This window comes from Telmatherina bonti (assembly GCF_933228915.1).
Source record: "Telmatherina bonti genome assembly, chromosome: 22".
Classification (NCBI taxonomy): domain Eukaryota; kingdom Metazoa; phylum Chordata; class Actinopteri; order Atheriniformes; family Telmatherinidae; genus Telmatherina; species Telmatherina bonti.
In genome coordinates, this window is record NC_136631.1 from 26,783,469 (window position 1) to 26,809,274 (window position 25,806).

The following is a 25,806-nucleotide window of genomic DNA, read 5'->3' on the forward strand; positions in this document are numbered from 1 at the left end:
TGTAAATGTAGCACAAAGCCATCTACGTCTGGCTGTTAACCTAGCTAATCACAGCGATGTTTTTAGCCTGGTCCTTTCGTCTTGTAGCATCCCTCCATCTACATCTACTGTTTCATGAAAATAGAAAAACAGAGAAGATGACTAATGTTACTTTATGCACAGTATTTGTCAAATGGCACGGCTTCTATAAAAATGAAGTCCAGTAGTTTCCATCTACAGTTATGATAGCTATCTTTACATACATTCAGGTAAAGTATTTGTGAAATCCTTCAGTATGAGATTTCCTCACATCCTATCCAAACAAAACCAACAACATTTTGTGGGTCATTTGGTTTTACTTAACGTTCGCGTCTCAGGATCGGAAACATGGTCCTTGATTGTACATCACTAAAATATTGAAGTTGAAAAAACTCTATAACCAATGGTTTCCGTCGCCATGGAAATTGAATGTAGAGTCGTGCTGGAAAACTGAAAAACTGTGCCGCTCACTTGTCTGATGAGTAATCAACACTATAATACTGTAAAAACTTTAAATAGCATAAAACGGCCACTTTAGAAGTACTCAGATGGCTTTTACAACATGATGATCCTGCTGTAGACAGTGTGAAAGGAGCATGCTTGTACTTTTTATTTTGCATTTATTTGTCCTAATTCTGAGTTTCCTCTGTTGCAGGGAGGTGATACAAGGAGGGGCTGGCTGCTCTGTCCCAGCTTGAGAAAGAAGCTGAGTGAGACTGAAACATTGTGGATCAAAGGGAAATGGCAGAACCTCTTATGCATTGACGAGCAGAACTGGAATGATATCCTGACCTTTTCTTCCTGAAAGTAACCAAATTAGCAATGAGTGGGGCAATATAATGGCCAAGAACAAGGATGCACGCCCCCCGACATTCGCTGTCAGTGTGGTTGGCCTCTCGGGGACAGAGAAGGAAAAGGGCAACTGTGGGGTGGGCAAGTCCTGCCTCTGCAACCGATACGTGCGCCCTGATGCTGACAATTACTACCCCGAGCACACCTCTGTACTCAGCACGATAGACTTTGGTGGGCGTGTGGTTAACAATGACCACTTCCTGTATTGGGGCGAGCTGTCCCATCGAGGTGACGAAGGTTTGGATTGTAAAATCCAAGTCATTGAGCAAACAGAGTTTATTGACGACCAGACATTTCTTCCACATCGGAGTACAAACCTGCAGCCGTACACCAAGCGAGCTGCGGCGACCAAGCTTCAGTCTGCTGAGAAGCTGATGTACATTTGCACGGACCAGCTGGGCTTGGAGCAGGACTTCGACCAGAAGCAAATGCCTGATGGGAAACTCAACATCGACGGCTTTGTGCTGTGCGTTGACGTCAGCAAGGGTTGCAATAGGAAATTTGATGACCAGATGAAGTTTGTTAACAGCCTTTACTCTCAGATCGTCAAGTCGAAGAAGCCGATTGTCATTGCCGCCACGAAATGTGACGAGTATGTGGACCAGCATCTGAGGGACCTGCAGGCCTTCGTTGCCAGTAAGAAGAACCTGATGCTGATTGAGACGTCGGCACGCTCTAATGTCAACATTGACCTCTGCTTCAATGCTCTGATCCAGCAGCTGGATAAGACAAGAGGAAAGCCAAAAACTGTGCCATACCTGGAGGCCTATAAAACCCAACGGCAGCTTGTTGCCACGGTGACGGATAGGTTTGAGAAACTGATGATCCACTCAGTGAGAGATTATCACACCACGTGGAAAACGGTAGTAAGTAATATGAAGGGCCAGCCAGACTACGATGAGTTCATCACTTTGGAGGGCTCTAGGAAAGCTCATGGCATGTTCACAAAGCACATTGCACATCTGAAGCAGGAGCACATTAAGAGACGGAGGGATGAGTACCTGACCACACTGCCAAAAACTCTCAACAATCTGTTTAACAACCTGGATGAACTCGAACATCTCTCATGGCCAGAGGCACAGAGCTTAATCCGCAACCGACCAGATTTCCCTTACTGGTTTGTGGTGCTGGAGCAGACGCCGTGGGATGAGACCAATCACATCGACAACAGTGACCGCAGAATCCCCTTTGACCTCCTAGACACGCTGGATGCCGAGAGAATTTACCACAACCACGTCCAGCACCTGCTGTCGGAGAAGAGGAGGGTAGAGATGAAGGAGAGGTTCAAGAAGACACTGGAGAGGGTTCACTTCATCAGTCCAGGGCAGGCTTGGGAGGAAGTCATGTGCTTCGTCATGGAAGATGAGGCCTACAAATACATCACAGAATCAGATAGGAGAGATGTTTACTGTAGACACCAGCAGGAAATAGTTGAAAAGGCCAAAGAGGATTTTCAGGAAATGCTTTTTGAGCATGCAGAGCTATTTTACGACCTGGATCTAAATGCAACCCCCAGCTGTGACAAGATGACCGAGATTCACAGTGTTCTGAACGAGGAGCCCAGATACAGAGCTCTGCAAAAGCTCGCCCCTGATAGAGAGTCCCTCCTTCTGAAACATATCGGCTTTGTTTACCACCCCACCAAGGAGACGTGCTTGAGCGGGCAGAACTGTGTGGATCTGAAAGTGGAACAGGTTCTAGCAAACAGGCTGGCACAGCTTGATCACGGACGCTCGAATCTCTACTATAACAGTGCCAACATTGATAAGATCAACCTCTGCCTTCTGGGGAAGGAGGGTCTTTCGCAGGAACTAGCCAATGAAATTAGAGCTCAGTCCACAGATGATGAGTACACCCTGGATGGTAAAATTTATGAACTGGAACTTCTTCCTGTGGATGTCAACTCCACACTTCTTTTCAGCCACACGTGGATCGCATCGTTCAAGCCACACGGCTGCTTCTGTGTGTTCAACTCCATCGAATCCCTCAACTCCATCGGCGATTGCATCGGCAGGATCAGAGCAGAGATCGTACAGAGTCGCCGGGATAGGTTCACCCAGCCTCTTCCTTTTATTCTTATCCTTGCAAATCAGAGGGACAGTGTTTGTAAAAACATCCCTATCCTGAGGCATCAGGGCCAGCAGCTGGCAAACAAGTTGCAGTGCACCTTTGTCGACATCCCCTCGGGGGCTTTTCCTCGGAAATTTACAGAGTTCCAGATTAAGCAGGGTCTCCGAGCCGTGCTGGAGGGGCTGAAGCACAGCTTTGACGTCTTGGCCACACTGCCCTGCATCAAAGACATGACGGAGACAGACCTGAGGATCGTCATGTGTGCCATGTGTTGGGACCCTTTCAGCGTGGACCTCATCCTCTCGCCTTTCCTTGACTCCCACTGCTGTAGCGCCGGGCAGCCTGGGCAAAGCAACACACTCATCCTTGATAAGATAATTGGGGACAGTCGGAAGAGGATCCAAGTCACTGTCCTCTCCTACCACTCTGCTATCGGGGTGCGTAAAGATGAACTGGTGCATGGCTACATCCTGGTTTACTCTGCCAAACGCAAGGCCTCAATGGCTACGCTGCGGGCGTTCCTGGCTGAAGTCCAGGACGTGATCCCCGTCCAGATGGTTGCCATCACAGACAGTCAGGCCGACTTCTTTGAGAACGATGCCATCAAGGAATTGATGACGGAGGGAGAGCATATTGCCACGGAGATTACTGCAAAGTTTACTGCGCTGTACTCTTTGTCGCAGTATCATCGGCAGACGGAGGTCTTTACCCCCTTTTTTAACGAAGTTCTAGAAAAGAAGCCGAACATTGAAAGCTCGTTCCTACTCGACAGCTCATCGCGAGAATGCACCACTGGAGCCAGCGAAGATGTCTTTCCTACATCGCCTCGTGGACATTCTCCTGCCTACAACACCTATTACCCAGAATCGGATGATGATAATGAGGCCCCCCCACCTTACAGCCCAATTGGTGATGAGGTTCAGCTTCTCCCGACTCCAAGTGAACGAGCAAAGTATCGGATTGACCTGGAGGGCAATGAGTATCCGGTCCATAGCACGCCTGTTGGAGACCATGAGCGAAATCACAAAGTGCCTCCACCTGTCCGCCCCAAACCAGTCCTCCCTAAGCCTAATGTGAAAAAACTGGACCCAAACCTCCTCAAAACCATTGAGGCTGGCATGCGAAGCAATCGCCGGTTGCAGCGTGGGCCAGTCCCACATCTTGAAGAGGTGGAGGCGTCAGACAACTATGCAGATCCTGTGGACACACTGCTCAGGTCCAGGGGTTACCACAATGATGACATATACGCTGTGCCTGATGATGCACACAGCCGCCTGGTCAAAATGAGAAACTCTTTTGGAGGGTTACATGGCGTTCACGGAGGAGAAGAAGAGAACGGATTTGATCAGAAATCTCAGGCTGGAAGGCGTCCATCAAAGTACAAGCATCGGTCTAAAATCTTATTTAGTAAAACGAAGGCCTACCAAAGACGCTTCCACTCTGACAGCGATGGGGAGGACCCCTGCCCTGCCACGCAGAAAAAGAAGAAGGGAAGAGCCCATCGAGGCAGCGAGGAGGACCCTCTCCTCTCCCCAGTCGACCCCTGGAAGTCAGGTATAGATAATCCTGCAATCACCTCTGACCCTGAGCAGGAGGACAAAAAGATGAAAAAGAAAAAGACATCCAAGACGCCAAAGGAACCAAAGAAGGTGAGTCTTCTCCGGAAACGGAAGCGTATGTTAATGTCGCTTCAGTTTTAATGTTTGCTTTTGGCCATCTGTTTTCTTTGAAAATGCTTTGCAGAAAGAATTTTAAAAAGTTAAAAGTGAATGCCTAATGGGGCAAAGGGAGCACAAGGGTGTGCAGTTGTATGTCAGCGGAAGTGCTGCATGTGAGCACGTTTTTATAAGCCCAAGACTCCAATTGAGGATAAATTTATTTGATAATTGATAGAATGCAACCTTCTTGAAACTGTTTATGAGCCCGTGTAGCCTCCAGGCCCCAGGCAGGCTATGAAAAGCTTGTTATAAGCTGCTCTGTTGAGACAGTACGGCCCTTTCTAATGTTAGAGCCCAGGCTGCATCGCTCGGACAACTCCTCAAGAGCTTTCCTGAGACATTTGAGAGCATCTACAAATATGTAAACAAGAACAAATATTTCAGCTGCTAATGGAAAAATGCTACCGGACATAGATATCTGGCACTTAGCACTTTCACACATGTGTTCAGCTGACTTATGCCCCTGGAAATTCGTTACTAATTGTTTTACATACTGTAATTGACAAGCCTTTTGAACCTTTTCTCTCAATTTAAAAAAAAAAAAAAAAAAAAAAAAAAAAGCCCTGTTTACAGGACAAATATTTGACATTAAATTATGCGATTAAAGCTAAAAACTGTCTAACAATGAGAATTTTCATCAGGGTTCTCATTACTAACAATTCAAATGTACATGAAGGCCATTCTTAAGTTTGCAAAAGTGAAATTAAACAGATTTACATCTCAAATGGTTTTGTTGACTCAGTGTCCAGTTATACAGTTCTTCATATTTGTTTTTAGGCCGCAGTAAAGCAGCTCTTCTGACACTATCTTGCTGAACGGACATTAATCTGATACCTATAAAGATGAAATCACGTACAATTTATTTTGAAGGAGTTTCGGTGTTTCCAAAAAAAAAGGGTCAGCTGTAGAAGAAAAGTAAACGTAATGAATATAACAATAATTAAAGCCGCAAGCGGCGATATAGGCCCTCGCACCATGGCGCCGCTCGGCATAATGCCACCGCTTCCCGTGGCAACATCCTTCCCATGCCTCTCAACCAAAAGTGCAGCCAGACTGCACTTCAGGCCATTTAGGCCTTATGGAGGGTCACTTCCTGTCACAAAGGGGCGGGGCTAACTTATAATCTAATTATTGACATGCAGAAATGTGAAGGATATTATTGGCATCATCTGTAGCAAATTTGGTGCAGGTTGGTTGTTTTTTGTGGGAGTTATGTCAGTTTTTCTTTTCGTTGCATCACATCTGCTTTGTTGCCCTGCCTCTCCTAAACGATATCCACTATTAAAAGAAATAACACAACTTTTAATCACACATGCCTCTTGAGCATCCTGACTCATTTAGGTTAAAGTTGGATAAAATTCTTAGGAGGAGTTCCTCAAAATGCATGGCAAAGAAAATGACCGAAATGACCCCAAAAATGGCACCTTTTTCAAAATGGCCGACTTCCTGTTTGATTTAGCCCATATGTCCAAGAGACTTTTTTGAAGGTACTGGAAGGGTCTACAAGTGTGCTGAATTTTATCCATGTCAGTCAATGTGTTGGGCGGGGCTGATTGATTAAAATATTGTAGGGGGCGCTATGGAGCCATTTACTATCTTCTCCACTATATTTTAATTTTACTCTATTAAGGACATAACTGTCATGACTCATGGCAAGTATGGTGAAGATCAAAGGTTTCATGGCTTTGTTACAGGTACTTCCTGGTTCATGATATCAGACAGTTGTTGTTGCCAAGGGGTGGGGCTAATTCATAGTCCCATTATTGCATTGTAGATTTTGTTCATCATGGGACTGGCATCAAATATGTCGATTCCTGTGCTGATATGTTGTTTTATGTGGGAGTTTTAGCAATAAGTATTTGTTAATAAGACATAAAACTTTGAGGGCCCGCCCCTCCTAAACTGAATCTTCTATTAGAAAAAATAACACAACTTTAAATCACACATGCCTCCTGAGCATCCTGTGCAAGTTGGGTGTCAGTTGGATAATATCCCTAGGAGGAGTTGTTTAAAATGCATGGCAAAGAAATGACCCCAAATATGGCACCTTTTTCAAAATGGCCAACTTCCTGTATGATTTAGCCCATATGTCCAAGAGACTTTTTTGAAGGTTCTGGAAGGTTCTACAACTGTGCTGAATTTTATCCATGTCGGTCAATGTAGTGGGCGGGGCTGATTGATTGAAATTTTGTAGGGGGCGGTATGGAGGCATGCTGCATTTATTCCATCATGTTTCAATGGGGCTAAGTTCAGGGCCTTACTATCATCAGTCATGGCAAGTATGGTGGCGGTCCAAGGTTCCATGGCTTGGTCACAGGTACTTCCTGTTTCATGGCGTTGGACCGCCATTCGCCATGTCCCGTTTAGCGTAGCGACTTGAGGTTTTTATTGTGGCATCATGAAAGGGTGTGACATGTTTTGGAGGAGGCTCAAGTGTTTGGGACCATTTGCTTAGAAGCATGACCCTCAAACGTGCAAAAAACCACTTCCTGTTGTAAGTGGGCGGGGCTTATGTCTACACCAGCAGTGGTCACATTAATCTGTTCAGGACTGATCCCTTATTAATCCCTATAAGTTTTACAGTGATCAGATCAGATGTCATGCCGCCACATGGAACTTCGCCATGGCGTCACGGGCACATCGTGCAGCGTAGAGCAACATCCTTTACCAGATCTCTTCACCAACATGTTTTGTGATGCCTGAGTGAATTTGGACCATGTGGTGTCCACCAAGCCAGAGTTATGGGTGTGTGAGCAAAAGACAACACTTTTGACCTCCAGGGTGCGTGGCTATTTCATAATCAAAATATTTACAGATAGAACTCTGTCGGAGAGGACTGCCATCATATCTAGCAAATTTGGTGCAGAAATGTTGCTTTATGTGGGAGTTACATCCGTTTAATTTTTTATGGCGAGACATCAAACTTTGAGGCCCCGCCCCTCGTAAACTAAGTCTCCTATTAGAAAAAATAACATTTAATCACACATGCCTCCTGAACATCCTGAGCAATTTGTGGCTCGGTGGGATAAAAGCTCTAGGACAAGTTTGTTAAAATGCGAGGTGCTAAAACGCCAAAATATTGACTTTGACCCAAAATGGCCGCCTTCCTGTCGACATTTCACCATGACATTAAGAGGATTTTTTGTTCGCCCTGTCATGTAGATCATGTGTATGAATTTTCATAAAGATTAACAACATGCAGTGGCGGGGCACCTAAAATAGGTGGCGCTCTCATTCAGCTTCACCCGAACAGTCTGGAGCACCTCAAAATATCAAATTTTTTGCATTCCCTTGGGGGGCGTACGCAAAATTTGGTGAGTTTTCGAGCACGTTCAGGCCTCCAAAAAAGCCATTTAAAAGTGAGGAGAATAATAATAACGCTAGAAATACAATAGGCCTTCGCACCGCCAAGGTGCTCGGGCCTAATAAACAAAGCAATAAGTAAAAAATTTGATACAAAGCTGATAAGACAAAAGAGGATACATGAAGAAAAACACTGTGACAAAACTGGGTAGAATTATTCAGTGCATACAAACTTTATTATATATGGTGTTGCAATGGTGATGCTCTTTCTGTCCATTTTCCACATCCAGATCCTGGACATCTGTCCCTGGAAGATCCTTGACATTTTTCCTTCCTTTCTTTACAAAATAATCCCCATTAAAATGTGAAAACTCCAACACTGGCAAAGAGTATGAACAATGAAAAACATAAATATGGCCAAAAGAAAAAGCCTTTTTTCAAGAATTATACTAATGACACGTTTAATATCATAAACATGTTATTTATACTGAGCTAAAGTACTGGTTTAAGTATTGTTTCATTTAAAGAAAAAAAAAAAAAAAAAAAAAAAAAGCCTCTAAATGCAGCTAAAGCAATGTTAAAACGCTGCTAAATAACGCAGCTAAAATAATGGTAAAATGCTGCTAAATAATGCAGCTAAAGCAATATTAAAACGCTACTAAATAACGCAGCTAAGACAATGTTAAAACGCTGCTAAATAACGCAGCTAAGACAATGGTAAAATGCTACTAAATAACGCAGCTAAAGCAATGTTAAAATGCTGCTAGGTAACGCAGCTAAAGCACAGTGAAAACGCTGCTAGGTAACGTAGCTAAAGAAATGTTAAATGCTTCTAAATAACGCAGCTAAAGCAATGTTAAAATGCTGCTAAATAACGCAGCTAAAGCCAGATTAAAATGCTGCTAGGTAACGCAGCTAAAGCAATGTTAAAATGCTGCTAAATAATGCATCTGAAGCAATGTTAGGTAACGCAGCTAAAGCAATGTTAAAATGCTGCTAAATAATGCAGCTGAAGCAATGTTAAAACGCTGCTAAATAACGTAGCGAAAGCAATGTTAAAATGCTGCTAGGTAACGTAGGTAAAGCAATGTTAAAATGCTGCTAGGTAACGTAGCTAAAGCAATGTGAAAATGCTGCTTGGTAACGCAGCTAAAGCAGGTTAAAATGCTTCTAAATATCGCAGCTAAAACAATGTTACAATGCTGCTAGGTAACGCAGCTAAAGCAAGGTTAAAATGCTTCTAAATATTGCAGCAAAAGCAATGTTAAAATGCTGCTAAATAACGCAACTGAAGCAATGTTAGGTAACGCAGCTAAAGCAATGTTGAAATGCTGCTAAGTGACGTAGCTATAGCAATGTTAAGATGCTGCTAAATAACGCAGCTAAAGCAGTGTTAAAATGCTACTAGGTAACGCAGCTAAGACAATGTTAAAATGCTGCTAAATAACGCAGCTAAGACAATGGTAAAATGCTGCTAAATAACGCAGCTAAAGCAATGTTAAAATGCTGCTAGGTAACGCAGCTAAAGCACAGTGAAAACGCTGCTAGGTAACGTAGCTAAAGAAATGTTAAATGCTTCTAAATAACGCAGCTAAAGCAATGTTAAAATGCTGCTAAATAACGCAGCTAAAGCCAGATTAAAATGCTGCTAGGTAACGCAGCTAAAGCAATGTTAAAATGCTGCTAAATAATGCATCTGAAGCAATGTTAGGTAACGCAGCTAAAGCAATGTTAAAATGCTGCTAAATAACGCAGCTGAAGCAATGTTAAAACACTGCTAAATAACGTAGCGAAAGCAATGTTAAAATGCTGCTAGGTGACTTAGCTAAAGCAATGTTAAAATGCTGCTAGGTAACGCAGCTAAAGCAATGTGAAAATGCTGCTTGGTAACGCAGCTAAAGCAAGGTTAAAATGCTTCTAAATATCGCAGCTAAAACAATGTTAAAAAGCTGCTAAATAACGCAGCTGAAGCAATGTTAGGTAACGCAGCTAAAGCAATGTTAAAATGCCGCTAAATAACGCAGCTAAAGCAATGTTACAATGCTGCTAGGTAACGCAGCTAAAGCAAGGTTAAAATGCTTCTAAATATTGCAGCAAAAGCAATGTTAAAATGCTGCTAAATAATGCATCTGAAGCAATGTTAGGTAACGCAGCTAAAGCAATGTTAAAATGCTGCTAAATAACGCAGCTGAAGCAATGTTAAAACGCTGCTAAATAACGTAGCGAAAGCAATGTTAAAATGCTGCTAGGTAACGTAGGTAAAGCAATGTTAAAATGCTGCTAGGTAACGTAGCTAAAGCAATGTGAAAATGCTGCTTGGTAACGCAGCTAAAGCAGGTTAAAATGCTTCTAAATATCGCAGCTAAAACAATGTTACAATGCTGCTAGGTAACGCAGCTAAAGCAAGGTTAAAATGCTTCTAAATATTGCAGCAAAAGCAATGTTAAAATGCTGCTAAATAACGCAACTGAAGCAATGTTAGGTAACGCAGCTAAAGCAATGTTGAAATGCTGCTAAGTGACGTAGCTATAGCAATGTTAAGATGCTGCTAAATAACGCAGCTAAAGCAGTGTTAAAATGCTACTAGGTAACGCAGCTAAGACAATGTTAAAATGCTGCTAAATAACGCAGCTAAGACAATGGTAAAATGCTGCTAAATAACGCAGCTAAAGCAATGTTAAAATGCTGCTAGGTAACGCAGCTAAAGCACAGTGAAAACGCTGCTAGGTAACGTAGCTAAAGAAATGTTAAATGCTTCTAAATAACGCAGCTAAAGCAATGTTAAAATGCTGCTAAATAACGCAGCTAAAGCCAGATTAAAATGCTGCTAGGTAACGCAGCTAAAGCAATGTTAAAATGCTGCTAAATAATGCATCTGAAGCAATGTTAGGTAACGCAGCTAAAGCAATGTTAAAATGCTGCTAAATAACGCAGCTGAAGCAATGTTAAAACACTGCTAAATAACGTAGCGAAAGCAATGTTAAAATGCTGCTAGGTGACTTAGCTAAAGCAATGTTAAAATGCTGCTAGGTAACGCAGCTAAAGCAATGTGAAAATGCCGCTAAATAACGCAGCTAAAGCAATGTTACAATGCTGCTAGGTAACGCAGCTAAAGCAAGGTTAAAATGCTTCTAAATATTGCAGCAAAAGCAATGTTAAAATGCTGCTAAATAACGCAGCTAAAGCAATGTTAAAATGCTACTAGGTAACGCAGCTAAACAAAGTTAAAAAGCTTCTAAATATTGCTGCTAAAGCAATGTTAAAATGCTGCTCGGTAACGTAGTTAAAGCAATGTTAAAACGCTGCCAAATAACGTAGCTAAAGCAATGTTAAAATGCTGCTAAATAAGGCAGGAAAAGCAATGGTAAAACACGGCTAAATAATGCAGCTAAAGCAATGGTAAAATGCTACAAAATAATGCAGCTAAAGCAATGTTAAAAATGCTGCTAGGTAACGCAGCTAAAGCAATTTTAAATTGCTGCTAGGCAACGGAGCTTAAGCTGTGTTAAAATGCTGCTAAATAACGCAGCAAAAGCTATGTCAAAATGCTGCTAAATAACGCAGCAAAAGCAATGTCAAAATGCTGCTAAATAACGCAGCAAAAGCAATGTTAAAATGCTGCTAAATAATGCAGCTAAAGCAATGTTAAAATGCTCGTTGGTAACGCAGCTAAAGCAATGTTAAAATGCTGTTAAGTAACGCAGCTAAAGCAATGTGAAAATGCTGCTTGGTAACGCAGCTAAAGCAAGGTTAAAATGCTTTTAAATATAGCACCTAAAGCAATGTTAAAATGCTGCTAAATAAAGCAGCTGAAGCAATGTTAGGTAACGCAGCTAACGCAATGTTAAAATGGTGCTGAATAACACAGCTAAAGCAATGTTACAATGCTACTAGGTAATGAAGCTAAAGAATGGTTAAAATGCTTCTAAATATCGCAGCTAAAGCAATGTTAAAATGCTGCGAAATAACGCAGTTGAAGCAATGTTATGTAACGCAGCTAAAGCAATGTTAAGTCGCTGCTAAATAACGTAGCTAAAGCATTGTTAAAAGGCTCCAAGGTAACGTAGCTAAAGCAATGTTAAAATGCTCGTTGGTAACGCAGCTAAAGCAAGCTTAAAATGCTTCTAAATATTGCAGCTGAAGCAATGTTAGGTAACGCAGCTAAAGCAATGTTTAATGCTTCTAAATAACACAGCTAAAGCAATGTTAAAATGCTGCTAAATAATGCAGCTAAAGCAATGTTAAAATGCTGCTAGATAACGCAGCTAAAGCAATGTCAAAATGCTTCTAGTTAACACAGCTAAAGCCATGTTAAAATGCTAAGTAACGCAGCTAAAGCAATGTCAAAATGCTGTTAGGTAGCGCAGCTAAAGCATGGTTAAAATGCTTCTAAATATCGCAGCTAAAGCAATGTTAGGTAACGCAGCTAAAGCAATGTTAAATCGCTGCTAAATAACGTAGCTAAAGCAATGTTAAAAGGCTCCTAGGTAACGTAGCTAAAGCAATGTTAAAATACTCGTTGGTAACACAGCAAAAGCAAGCTTAAAATGCTGCTAAATATTGCAGCTAAAGCAATGTCAAAATGCTGCTAGGTAACGCAGCTAAAGCCATGTTAAAATGCTGCTAAGTAACGCAGCTAAAGCAATGTTAAAATGCTGATAGGTAACGCAGCGAAAGCAAGGTTAAAATGCTTTTAAATATCGCAGCTGAAGCAATGTTAAAATACTGCTAAATAACGCAGCTAAATCAATGTTAAAATGCTGCTTAGTAAGGCAGCTAAAGCAATGTTAAAATGCTGCTAAATAACGCAGCTAAAGCAATGTTAAAATGCTGCTAAATAACGCAGCTAAAACAATGTTAAAATGCTGCTTGGTAAGGCAGCTAAAACAATTTTGAAATGCTGCTAAGTAACGCAGCTAAAGCAATATTAAAATGCTGCAAAATAACGCAGCTAAAGCAGTGTTAAAATGCTGCTACATAACGCAGCTAAAGCAATGGTTAAACGCTACTAAATAACACAACTAAAGCAATGGTAAAATGTTGCTAAATAACGCAGGTAAAGCAATGTTTAAATGCTGCTAAATAACTTAGCTAAAGCAATATTAAACTTCTGCTAAGTAAGACAACAAAAGCAATGTTAAAATGCTGCTAAATAACGCAGCAAAAGCTATGTTAAAATGATGCTAAATAACGCACCTAAAGTAATGGCAAAATGCTGCGAGGTAACGTAGCTAAAGCAATGTTAAAATGCCGCTAAATAATGCAGCTAAAGCAATGTTACAATGCTGGTAGGTAACGCAGCTAAAGCAATGTTAAAATGCTGCTAAATGACACAACTGAAGCAATGTTAGGTAACGCAGCTAAAGCAATGTTAAAACGCTGCTAAATAACGCAGCTAAAGCAATGTTAAAATGCTGCTAGGTAACGTAGCTAAAGCAATGTTAAAATGCTGCTAGGTAACGTAGCTTAAGCTATCTTAAAATGATGCTAAATAACGCAGCTAAAGCAATGTTAAAAGCTGCTAAATATCGCAGCTGAAGCAATGGTAGGTAACGCAGCTAAAGCAATGTTAAAATGCCGCTAAATAACGCAGCTATAGCAATGTTACAATGCTGCTAGGTAACGCAGATAAAGCAAGGTTCAAATGCTTCTTAATATCGCAGCTAAAGCAATGTTAAAACGCTGCTAGGTAACGTAGCTAAAGCAATGTTAAAATGCTGCTAAATAACGCAGCTAAAGCAATGCTGAAATGCTGCTACATATCGCAACTAAAGCAATGTTAAAATGCTGCTAAGTAACGCAGCTAAAGCAAGGTTACAATGCTTCTAAATATTGCAGCTAAAGCAATGTTAAAATGCTGCTAAATAACGCAGCAAAAGCAATGTTAAAATAATGCTAAATAATGAAGCTAAAACAATGTTAAAATGCTGCTAAGTAAGGCAGCTAAAGCAATGTTAAAACGCTGCTAAATAATGCAGCTAAAGCAATGTTAAAATGCTGCTAAATATTGCAGCTAAAGCAATGTTAAAATGCTGCTAAGTAAGGCAGCAAAGCAATGGTAAAATGCTGCTAGGTAACGTAGCTTAAGCTATTTTAAAATGATGCTAAATAACACAGCTAAAGTAATGGCAAAATGCTGCTAAATATTGCAGCTAAAACAATGTTAAAATGCTGCTGGGTAAGGCAGCCAAAACAATTTTAAAATGGTGCTAAGTAACGCAGCTAAAGCAATAATAAAATGCTGCTAAATAACGCAGCTAAAGCAATGCTAAAATGCTGCTCAATAACGCAGCTAAAGCAATGGTAAAACGCTACTAAATAACGCAACTAAAGCAATGGTAAAATGTTGCTAAATAACGCAGCTAAAGCAATGGTAAAGTGCCGCTAAATATCGCAGCTAAAGCAATGTTACAATGCTGCTAGGTAACGCAGCTAAAGCAATGTTAAAATGCTGCTAAGTAAGGCAGCTAAAGCAATGTTAAAATGCTGATAGGTAACGCAGCTAAAGCAAGGTTAAAATGCTTCTAAATATTGCAGTAAAAGCAATGTTAAAATGCTGCTAAATATCGCAGCAAAAGCAATGTTAAAATGATGCTAAGTAATGCAGCTAAAACAATGTTAAAATGCTGTTAAGTAACGCAGCTGAAGCAATGTTAAATTGCTTCTAAATATTGCAGCAAAAGCAATGTTGAAATGCTGCTAGGTAACGCAGCTAAAGCAATGTTAAAACGCTGCTAGGTAACGTAGCTAAAGCAATGTTAAAATGTTGCTAAATAACGCATCTGAAGCATTGTTAGGTAACGCAGCTAAAGCAATGTTAAAATGCTGCTAAATAACGCAGCTAAAGCAATGTGAAAACGCTGCTAGGTAAAACAGCTGAAGCAATGTGAAAATGCTGCTTGGTAACGCAGCTAAAGCAAGATTAAAATCCTTCGAAATATTGCAGCAAAAGCAATGTTAAAATGCTGCTAAATAATGCAGCTGAAGCAATGTTAGGTAACGCAGCTAAAGCTATGTTAAAATGCCGCTAAATAACGCAGCTAAAGCAATGTTACAACGCTGCTAGGTAACGCAGCTAAAGTAAGGTTAAAATGCTTCTAAATATCGCAGCTAAAGCAATGTTAAAATGCTGCTAAATGACACAACTGAAGCAATGTTAGGTAACGCAGCTAAAGCAATGTTAAAACGCTGCTAAATAACGCAGCTAAAGCAATGTTAAAATGCTGCTAAGGAAGGCAGCCAAAGTAATGGTAAAATGCTGCTAGGTAACGTAGCTTAAGCAATGTTAAAGTGCTTCTAAATATCGCAGCTAAAGCAATGTTAAAATGGTGCTAAATAACGCATCTGACGCATTGTTAGGTAACGTAGCTAAAGCAATGTTAAAATGCTGCTAAATAACGCAGCTAAAGCAATGTTAAAACGCTGCTAAATAATGTAGCTAAAGCAATGTTAAAATGCTGCTAAGTAGGGCAGGTCAAGCAATGTTAAAATGCTGATAGGTAACGTAGCTAAAGCAATGTTAAAACGCTGCTAGGTGACGCAGCTAAAGCAATGTCAAAATGCTGCTAGGTAACGCAACAAAAGCAATGTTAAAATGCTGCTAGGTAACGCAGCCAAAGCAATGTGAAAATGCTGCTAAATAACGCAGCTGAAGCAATGTTAGGTAACGCAGCTAAAGCTATGTTAAAATTCCGCTAAATAACGCAGCTAAAGCAATGTTACAATGCTGCTAGGTAACGCAGCTCAAGCAAGGTTAAAATGCTGCTAAATATCGCAGGTAAAGCAATGTTAAAATGCTGCCAAATAATGAAGCTAAATCAATGTTAAAATGCTGCTAAGTAAGGCAGCTAAAGCAATGTTAAAACGCTGCTAAATAATGCAGCTAAAGCAATGTTAAAATGCTGCTAAATATTGCAGCTAAAGCAATGTTAAAATGCTGCTTGGTAAGGTAGCCAAAACAATTTTAAAATGCTGCTAAGTAACGCAGCTAAAGCAATAATAAAATGCTGCTAAATAACGCAGCTAAAGCAATGCTAAAATGCTGCTCAATAACGCAGCTAAAGCAATGGTAAAACGCTACTAAATAACGCAACTAAAGCAATGGTAAAATGTTGCTAAATAACGCAGCTAAAACAATGTTAAAATGCTGTTAAGTAACGCAGCTAAAGCAATGTTAAATTGCTTCTAAATATTGCAGCAAAAGCAATGTTGAAATGCTGCTAGGTAACGCAGCTAAAGCAATGTTAAAACGCTGCTAGGTAACCTAGCTAAAGCAATGTTAAAATGGTGCTAAATAACGCATCTGAAGCATTGTTAGGTAAGGCAGCTAAAGCAATGTTAAAATGCTGCTAAATAACGCAGCTAAAGCAATGTGAAAATGCTGCTAAATGTAGCTAAAACAATGTTAAAATGCTGTTAGGTAACCCAGCTAAAGCAAGGTTAAAATGCTTCTAAATATTGCAGTAAAAGCAATGTTGAAATGCTGCTAGGTAACGCAGCTAAAGCAATGTTAAAACGCTGATAGGTAACGTAGCTAAAGCAATGTTAAAATGTTGCTAAATAACGCATCTGAAGCATTGTTAGGTAACGCAGCTAAAGCAATGTTAAAATGCTGCTAAATAACGCGGCTAAAGCAATGTGAAAACGCTGCTAAATGTAGCTAAAACAATGTTAAAATGCTGTTAGGTAACCCAGCTAAAGCAAGGTTAAAATGTTTCTAAATATTGCAGTAAAAGCAATGTTAAAATGCTGCTAAATATCGCAGCAAAAGCAATGTTAAAACACTGCTAGGTAACGTAGCTAAAGCAATGTTAAAATGGTGCTAAATAACCCATCTGAAGCATTGCTAGGTAACGCAGCTAAAGCAATGTTAAAATGCTGCTAAATAATGCAGCTAAAGCAATGTGAAAACGCTGCTAAATAATGTAGCTAAAACAATGTTAAAATGCTGCTAAGTAGGGCAGGTCAAGCAATGTTAAAATGCTGATAGGTAACGTAGCTAAAGCAATGTTAAAACGCTGCTAGGTAACGCAACTAAAGCAATGTCAAAATGCTGCTAGGTAACGCAGCTAAAGCAAGGTTAAAATGCTGCTAAATAACGCAGCTAAAGCAATGTTAAAATGCTGCTAGGTAACGCAGCTCAAGCAAGGTTAAAATGCTTCTAAATATTGCAGTAAAAGCAATGTTGAAATGCTGCTAAATAACGCAGCTAAAGCAATGTTAAAACGCTGCTAGGTAACGTAGCTAAAACAATGTTATAATGCTGCTAGGTAAAGCAGCTAAAGCAATGTTAAAATGGTGCTAAATGACGCATCTGAAGCATTGTTAGGTAACGCAGCTAAAGCAATGTTAAAACGCTGCTAGTTAAAGCAGCTAAAGCAATGTCAAAATGCTGTTAGGTAACGCAACTAAAGCAATGTTAAAATGCTGCTAGGTAACGCAGCTAAAGCAATGTTAAAATGCTGCTGAGTAAGGCAGCTAAAGCAATGTTAAAATGGTGCTAAATAACGCATCTGAAGCATTGTTAAAATGCTTCTAAATATTGCAGTAAAAGCAATGTTAAAATGCTGCTAAATATCGCAGCTAAAGCAATGTTAAATTGCTTCTAAATATTGCAGCAAAAGCAATGTTAAAATACTGCTAAATAACGCAGCTAAAGCTATGTTACAACGCTGCTAGGTAACGTAGCTAAAGCAATGTTAAAATGGTGCTAAATAACGCATCTGAAGCATTGTTAGGTAACGTAGCTAAAGCAATGTTAAAATGCTGCTAAATAACGCAGCTAAAGCAATGTGAAAACGCTGCTAAATAATGTAGCTAAAACAATGTTAAAATGCTGCTAAGTAGGGCAGGTCAAGCAATGTTAAAATGCTGATAGGTAAAGTAGCGAAAGCAATGTTAAAACGCTGCTAGGTAACGCAACTAAAGCAATGTCAAAATGCTGCTAGGTAATGCAACTAAAGCAATATTTAAATGCTGCTAGGTAAAGCAGCTATAGCAATGTTAAAATGTTGCTAAGTAACGCAGCTAAAGCAATGTTAAAATGCTGCTAGGTAACGCAGCTAAAGCAAGGTTAAAATGCTTCTAAATATTACAGCAAAAGCAATGTTAAAATGCTGCCAAATAACACAGCAAAAGCAATGTTAAAATAATGCTAAATAATGCAGCTAAAACAATGTTAAAATGCTGCTAAATAACGCAGCTTAAGCAATGTTAAAATGCTGCTAAATAACACAGCAAAAGCAATGTTAAAATAATGCTAAATAATGCAGCTAAAACAATGTTAAAATGCTGCTAAATAACGCAGCTAAAGCAAGGTTAAAATGCTTCTAAATATTGCAGTAAAAGCAATGTTAAAATGCTGCTAAATATCGCAGGAAAAGCAATGTTAAAATGATGCTAAATAATGCAGCTAAAACAATGTTAAAGTGTTGTTAAGTAACGCAGCTAAAGCAATGTTAAATTGCTTCTAAATATTGCAGCTAAAGCAATGTTAAGACGCTGCTAGGTAACGTAGCTAAAGCAATGTTAAAATGCTGCTAGGTAAAGCAGCTAAAGCAATGTTAAAATGGTGCTAAATAACGCATCTGAAGCATTGTTAGGTAACGCAGCTAAAGTAATGTTAAAATGCTGCTAAATAATGCAGCTAAAGCAATGTTAAAACGCTGCTAAATAATGTAGCTAAAACAATGTTAAAATGCTGCTAAGTAGGGCAGGTCAAGCAATGTTAAAATGCTGATAGGTAACGTAGCTAAAGCAATGTTAAAACGCTGCTAGTTAACGCAGCTAAAGCAATGTCAAAATGCTGCTAGGTAACGACACTAAAGCAATGCTAAAATGCTGCTAGGTAAAGCAGCTATAGCAATGTTAAAATAATGCTAAATAATGCAGCTAAAACAATGTTAAAATGCTGCTAAGTAAGGCAGCTAAAGCAATGTTAAAACGCTGCTAAATAACGCAGCTAAAGCGATGTTAAAATGCTTCTAAATAATGCAGCTAAAGCAATGGTAAAATGCTGCTAGGTAACGTAGCTTAAGCTTTGTTAAAACGAGGCTAAATAGCACAGCTAAAGTAATGGCAAAATGCTGCTAGGTAACGTAGCTAAAGCAATGTTAAAATGCTGCTAAATTATGCAGCTAAAACAATGTTAAATTGCTGCTAAGTAAGGTAGTTAAAGCAATGTTAAAACGCTGCTAAATAACACAGCTAAAGCGATGGTAAAATGCTGCTAAATAATGCAGCTAAAGCAATGTTAAAATGCTGCTAGGTAATGCAGCTAAAGCAATGATAAAACGCTGCTAAATAACGCATCCAAAGCAATGGTAAAATGCTGCTAAATAACGCAGCTAAAGCAATGTTTAAATGCTGCTAAATAACGCAGCTAAAGCAGTGTTAAAATGTTGGTAAGGAAGGCAGCCAAAGCAATGGTAAAATGCTGCTAGGTAATGTAGCTTAAGCTATGTTAAAATGATGCTAAATAATGCAGCTAAAGCAATGGTAAAATGCTGCTAGGTAACGTAGTTAAAGCAATGTTAAAACGCTGCTAAATAACGCAGCTAAAGCAATGTTAAAATGCTGCTAAATAACGCAGCTAAAGCAATGTTAAGACGCTGCTAAATAATGCAGCTAAAGTAATGTTAAAACGCTGCTAAATAAAGCACCTAAAGCAATGTTAAAATGCTGCAAGGTAACGTAGCTTAAGCTATGTTAAAATGATGTTAAATAACGCAGCTAAAGCAATGTTAAAATGGTGCTACGCAACATAGATAAAGCAATGTTAAATTGCTGCTAAACAATGCAGCTAAGGCAATTTTAAAACGTTACTAAATAACGCAGCTAAAGCAATTTTAAAACGCTGCTAAAAAACGCATCTAAAGCATAGTAAAAATGCTGCTAAATAACGCAGCTAAAGCAATGTGAAAACGCTGCTAAATAACGCAGCTAAAGCAATGTCAAAATGCTGCTAGGTAACGCAGCTAAAGCAATGTTAAAATGCTGCTAAATAATGCAGCTAAAACAATGTTGAAATGATGCTATGGAAGGCAGCTAAAGCAATGTTAAAATGCTGCTAAATAATGCAGCTAAAGCAATGTTAAAATGCTGCTAAATAATGCAGCTAAAGCAATGTTAAAGTGCTGCTAGGTAACGTAGCTTACGCTATGTTAAAATGCTGCTAAATAACGCAGCTGAAGCAGTGGTAAAATGCTGCTAAATAACGCAGCTGAAGCACGGCAGAAATGCAACCATTAAAATGCTGCTAGGTAATACAGCTTTAGATATGTTAAAACGCTGCGAAAACATAATTGCAACACGATCTTCCTCGTTTTGGTCTTCAATTTTTAAAATGTAGACAAAACTTGATGTAAGTTGGACTTTTTTAGCTCTTAAAGTTTGTCTGTTTTTGAGTAAAACACAGAAAAGAAACTTTTGGTACAGTTTAGCTTACAAGAATTTTGTTAAAATGTCAGCCTCTTGTACACAGACGGAAACACAGACATGCATGAGGCAGATCAGATAACAGCGTGCAAATCAGAAGAGAAACATCCGCCGGCACAACATGAGCATCATGAATGCAGGCCATTGTTGGAACGTGGAAAATGTCTGAGAATCAGAGGAGAGAGCGAAAGAAGAACCAGGAGGTGCAAAGTAAAAGGTGTTTAATCGCTGTCTTGGCCAATTAGAGAGGAGCCTGCACGGCTGTCGGCATGACAACACTTTGAAGAGCAGAGTGTGGGAAATCAAAGCCAGTTCAGCACCTCGTCCCGGCTTCAGTCCTGAATAATGTCCTCTGTCTCCATGTTCTGCTTTTGGCCCTTCTTTCCCTTCATCCTGCTAGTTGTTCTCATCTATTCCCTGATTGTCATCTCCTCCTCCTTTTCAGCTCTCCCTCATGTCCTGTTCTCTTTTCTCCTTCCTCCTCTGCCACCCAGAGTTGTTTTCGCCCTTAATTCTCTTTTCCTTCTCTTCCCACCATCCTTACTTTTTATCCTTTCTCTCGTGCCCTTAATCCCTCTCCACCTACTCATGTTGCTTCTCTCTTACTCATCCTTTTTTTTTTTTTTTTTTTTTCTGTCCCTGTAGCCGAAATCATCTAAACCTCCCAAACCTTTGTACCCGCCCACCCGAAGAACCTGGGAGAGCAACTACTTTGGTGTTCCTCTGCAGACCCTGGTGACCCCGGAGCATCCCATCCCACTCTTCATCGAGAAATGTGTTGACTACATCGAGCGAACCGGTGAGTCATTCACATCTCTGCTTTCTATGATCCCAGCTTGGCGTGTTGTATGATGCAACAGGGAGTGTGTGGATCATGTTCTGGTGCATCCCAGACATGGTCTGTGTGTTATGTCAGCTGTCCTGCCAGACAACTCATCAATACAATCCATGTTCACTTCAATAAGCTTTATTAGCTTGGCTCGGGATCACAGTGTGGCTGTGGTGGTGATGTAATGATGCATTTAGATGAATGAAGTGTCACACCGAGACCGACACACTGGTCAGACAGGTATCCCTTAATGGTGCAGGTATCCCTAACTGGTGCAGGTATCCCTAACTGGTGCAGGTATCCCTAACTGGTGCAGGTATCCTCCTCCATGTTCAGTCTGAAAGACACCACAGTGAAACTCCAGCTGACATGAAGAACATGCAGGACATCCTGAGCTCCACACAGGAAGCTGCAGAGAAGCCTTTTCCTTTCTGATCACATAAATATTTTAATTTCCTTCAATATTTGATCACTTTGCATTATGTATCGACTCATGGTCCGCCGCCTCCTTCCTCATGCTTTCCATCATCCCAGAATTTATAACGCTTTGCTGGCTGGGTGGCCTCGCTTTCCACCACCCATCATCCACCCATTATCCACCCACCCATCATCTGCCCATCATCCACCCACCCATCATCCGCCCATCATCCACCCATCATCCACCCACCCATCATCCATCCACCCATCATCCACCCACTCATCATCCGCCCATCATCCACCCATCATCCACCCACCCATCATCCATCCACCCATCATCCACCCACTCATCATCCGCCCATCATCCACCCGTCATCCACCCACCCATCATCCGCCCATCATCCACCCACCCATCATCCGCCCATCATCCACCCACCCATCATCCGCCCATCATCCACCCACCCATCATCCATCCACCCATCATCCACCCACCCATCATCCATCCGCCCATCATCCACCCACCCATCATCCATCCGCCCATCATCCACCCACCCATCATCCATCCGCCCATCATCCACCCACTCATCATCCGCCCATCATCCACCCACCCATCATCCACCCATCATTCATCCACCTATCCACCCATCCATCCAATCCTTTGGAATATATCAGGGTGTGTATCTGGATGTAATCGGGTACGTTGGCGACAGCGAGCTGGTGCCAACCGATGGTGGCGTATCTGAAATTTCACGGCTCGGTCTGTGAAACCCTGTAAGTCCAGACAGTCTGTTTGGTGGGATTACCAGCTTCTCTCTTCATTTCTCACCAGACACACCGAAAGCATCTTTTTGCCTTTTTTCCTTTCCAGCTCGCGATGGAAGCCTTTAAGATCCTGGCAGCCGGAGAGCTTCTGCTACTCCTGTAGCAGGACGACTTCTGAGCTGATTCCCTGTTAGGGAGTCCAAGTCCGGGTTTAGGGATTGTTTTTTTACACAAGCTGCCTCATAGAACCCCTCAAGGTCTATTTTCTACGTTAAACAACTTTATTGATTATGGAGTCATGTTGGGTTTATTGTAGAGCTGCAACTATCGAGTACTTTTGGAATCGGGTACTCTGTCGATTATTTCTTCAAGTACTCTAATGATTATATGTGTTTTTATTATCATTTGTAAAACAAATACTAGAAACTCAACCAGAGTAAATCTATAAATGTATATCTGTGAAGCTGTTGCATATGTTGTTACTACCTAATGCAGGAGGAAAACGTTTTAAAACATGATACTTTTAAAATGTTCCAGAAGTATCATGTTTTAAAATGTGCCGACGTGTTTGTGCTCAGTGTGTGGAGAAACAATTCTCAACTGATCGCGAATTTCTGCCTTTTAAAAGATTAAAAAGAAGAATTCCCATAGAAAGAAGGAGTGACTTGTAAACATGTCCACAGTAAGAACTAGCCGATGTCTTGGTGGACGACACGCCTGTTCAAAGTGTGTCTGTTTAATCCGGAATAAAAGTTTGCCATCACATGCAGACAGATGAGGGATGATTACAAGACGGTTAATGTGCGTTAGCAGCCGACACCTCGCCATGCCTCGTCACTGCTGACTAATATCACAGGTTATAACTCTGTACATTTTAACAGCTGCTGCTGCTGTTGATATAAATCAGAAAGCTGGATCTCCTCCTGGAACGGTGAAGTGGGGGGGTGGTACGCCAACTCTACGTTTTCTGTCCTTTTCAGTGTGAAATGGTCCCACACTGCCACTTTTCGGTCTTTTCCTCCCCTCTTCTTCATTCTCTGCCATTACAGACCAAAGCAAGGAGAATCTTCAGACAGAAAGCCAACCGCTCGCCGCTGCTGTTGGAAATGTCCGTCATCAGTCCGGGTGAAACAGTCATACTGTACAGACACACCGTAGGCCACAGGTTCTGCTTTTATAGATTTTATACATGTTTAGATGTTTTATATGTTTACTGAAACAGTGATGTAGTCCCTCCGAACAGCGCAGTGGTCTGAGAACGCCGCCATGATGCAGAAATGAACATATATCACCACGTGATGTTAATTAAACGGAGTCTCGAGGTAAATAATCTGCCTCGATCAGTTTTTGTACTCGACTTACCCGAGTAATCGTTGCAGCCCGGGTTTATTGATACTCTCCTGGTGGAAAAATCCCTTTAAATCTTCCCATGTGAAGAAGACTAGTTGTTGGTGAGGTCTGGAAATGCAGCTGGTCTGACCTCTGACTGCAGCAGCTCCCACATTACTGCCATGTTAATGCTGACTTTTACACCAAAAAGTTCACTTTTCAGCAAGTTGTTGATATAATGTTAGAAAGTTGTGGAAGACATTCTTTATTCCCAAACTGATCATCGGAAACTCATTGATTTTAACGTCTTCGAAAATGGCAGCTCGCTATCTGAGAAGGTCAGATGTACGATGTTGGGACGAGCGATCTGCTGGAGCTGCTTTCGTGGCAGCTGAGAGGCAGAAACCCGATGAACGCTATTTGTGATGTTTCAGAAGAGCTGTGCCATGTTTTATGAGAGGAAGATGTCACATCAAATGTGACTGCAAGTACAAAGGTGTGAAACCGCCATCTTGCCTCGTATTGAGGTGTGTAAACTTGCACTCCTCTCAATCCGCCGTTACAGGACATGACATGTTTCTGAGGAGTCTGATAAAACTGAAAGCAGATTCTGAGGGTTGCTGTCTGCAGAGTCGGTCCCACCAGACTGAGAAGTTAGACCATGTGACCACCTCAGACCTGGTCATTTAACCCGTTATTGAAGCAGGTTTTGCAAAGGAAAGGTTGACTGATTAGTTAATATGCTGAGATATGTGTAAAAATGCAGTTTTCTGCTTCCAGATGCAGGTTTTCTGTTTCCAGATGAAGCAGAATAAAATAAACACATTTAATGGTGCAATGTTTGACAGGGTACAATTTCCTGGTACACTGATGCACACGGTACTAGCTTGGCAGCGCTGGTCGTATGTTTTTCAGACCCTCTAGTCAGTATTTATAGAAGAAGCGACTTTTACTTGTGATATGTTACGACCCAGACTCAGCTAGGGCAACTGAGCCACACAAAAGACAGACCTGTGGCCAGGTGTACATAAGGACCAATACAGATTTATTGTCCAATGGGGGAAGACGAGGCAAGAACAGGCCAGGAATGGCCTCACAATAGCCAAACCCAGAGCAAAACAAGCCCGTAAAGCAGTTCTCCAACAAAATACAGCACTGGTTTAACTATCCAAACAAAAGCTAACAGATATTATAGGACTGGATTTTATAGCCGCAAACACAAGTCAAGAACCATGACAATGAACAACACAACAGAAAATAATGCAGCTCTGTCAAAGTCCTCCCGAAATACAACAGTTCAGAGTCACCACACAAGCTGAGGGCAGACCACTACTGAGCCAGTGGTAGCCGTTGAATGAAGGACTCCTGGTGTCTTTTAAGTCCTGGCGATTAGTGGAATCAGCTGAGCTTGGAGTTCCAATTATCCAGTGAGCAGGGTGGAGATGAGCAGGTGACATGAAGGACCAATCCCAGCCAGGAGGCAGCAATCAGAGCTGTTTTTGAGCAGGAATCCCAGCTGAAGGTTCAGAATTAGTAGACTGAAAAGCAATACAGGCAGCCGTAACATGATATTAGAAACTTTTAGGAAGGTAAATGAAGAGCATGTTTATTGTCCATGAGCTGCTGTGTGTGAGACTTCTGCACCTGTCAGCAGGTATTCTAGGCCTGTCGGCAGGTATTCTGGGCCTGTCGGCAGGTATTCTGGGCCTGTCGGCAGGTATTCTGGGTCTGTCGGCAGGTATTCCGTATTCCGGGCCTGTCGGCAGGTATTCCGGGCCTGTCGGCAGGTATTCCGGACCTGTCGGCAGGTATTCTGGGCCTGTCGGCAGGTATTCCGTATTCCGGGCCTGTCTGCAGGTATTCCGTATTCCGGGCCTGTCGGCAGGTATTCCGGGCCTGTCGGCAGGTATTCCGGACCTGCCGGCAGGTATTCCGGACCTGTCGGCAGGTATTCTGGGCCTGTCGGCAGGTATTCTGTATTCTGGGCCTGTCGGCAGGTATTCCGTACCTGTCGGCAGGTATTCTGGGCCTGTCGGCAGGTATTCCGTATTCCGGGCCTGTCGGCAGGTATTC

At 41.3% G+C, this 25,806-nt stretch overlaps 1 protein-coding gene across 1 annotated transcript in view; it reads left to right on the forward strand.

Moving 5' to 3' along the window:
* The window catches only part of arhgap5 (Rho GTPase activating protein 5), a 57,113-nt gene that overhangs the window by 10,903 nt on the left and 20,404 nt on the right, over positions 1 to 25,806 (forward strand). The window contains 2 exon segments of the mRNA XM_079262072.1: positions 674 to 4,589; positions 21,042 to 21,195. Coding sequence (XP_079118198.1) covers positions 858 to 4,589; positions 21,042 to 21,195 — 3,886 coding nt within the window. The 5' untranslated portion in view covers positions 674 to 857.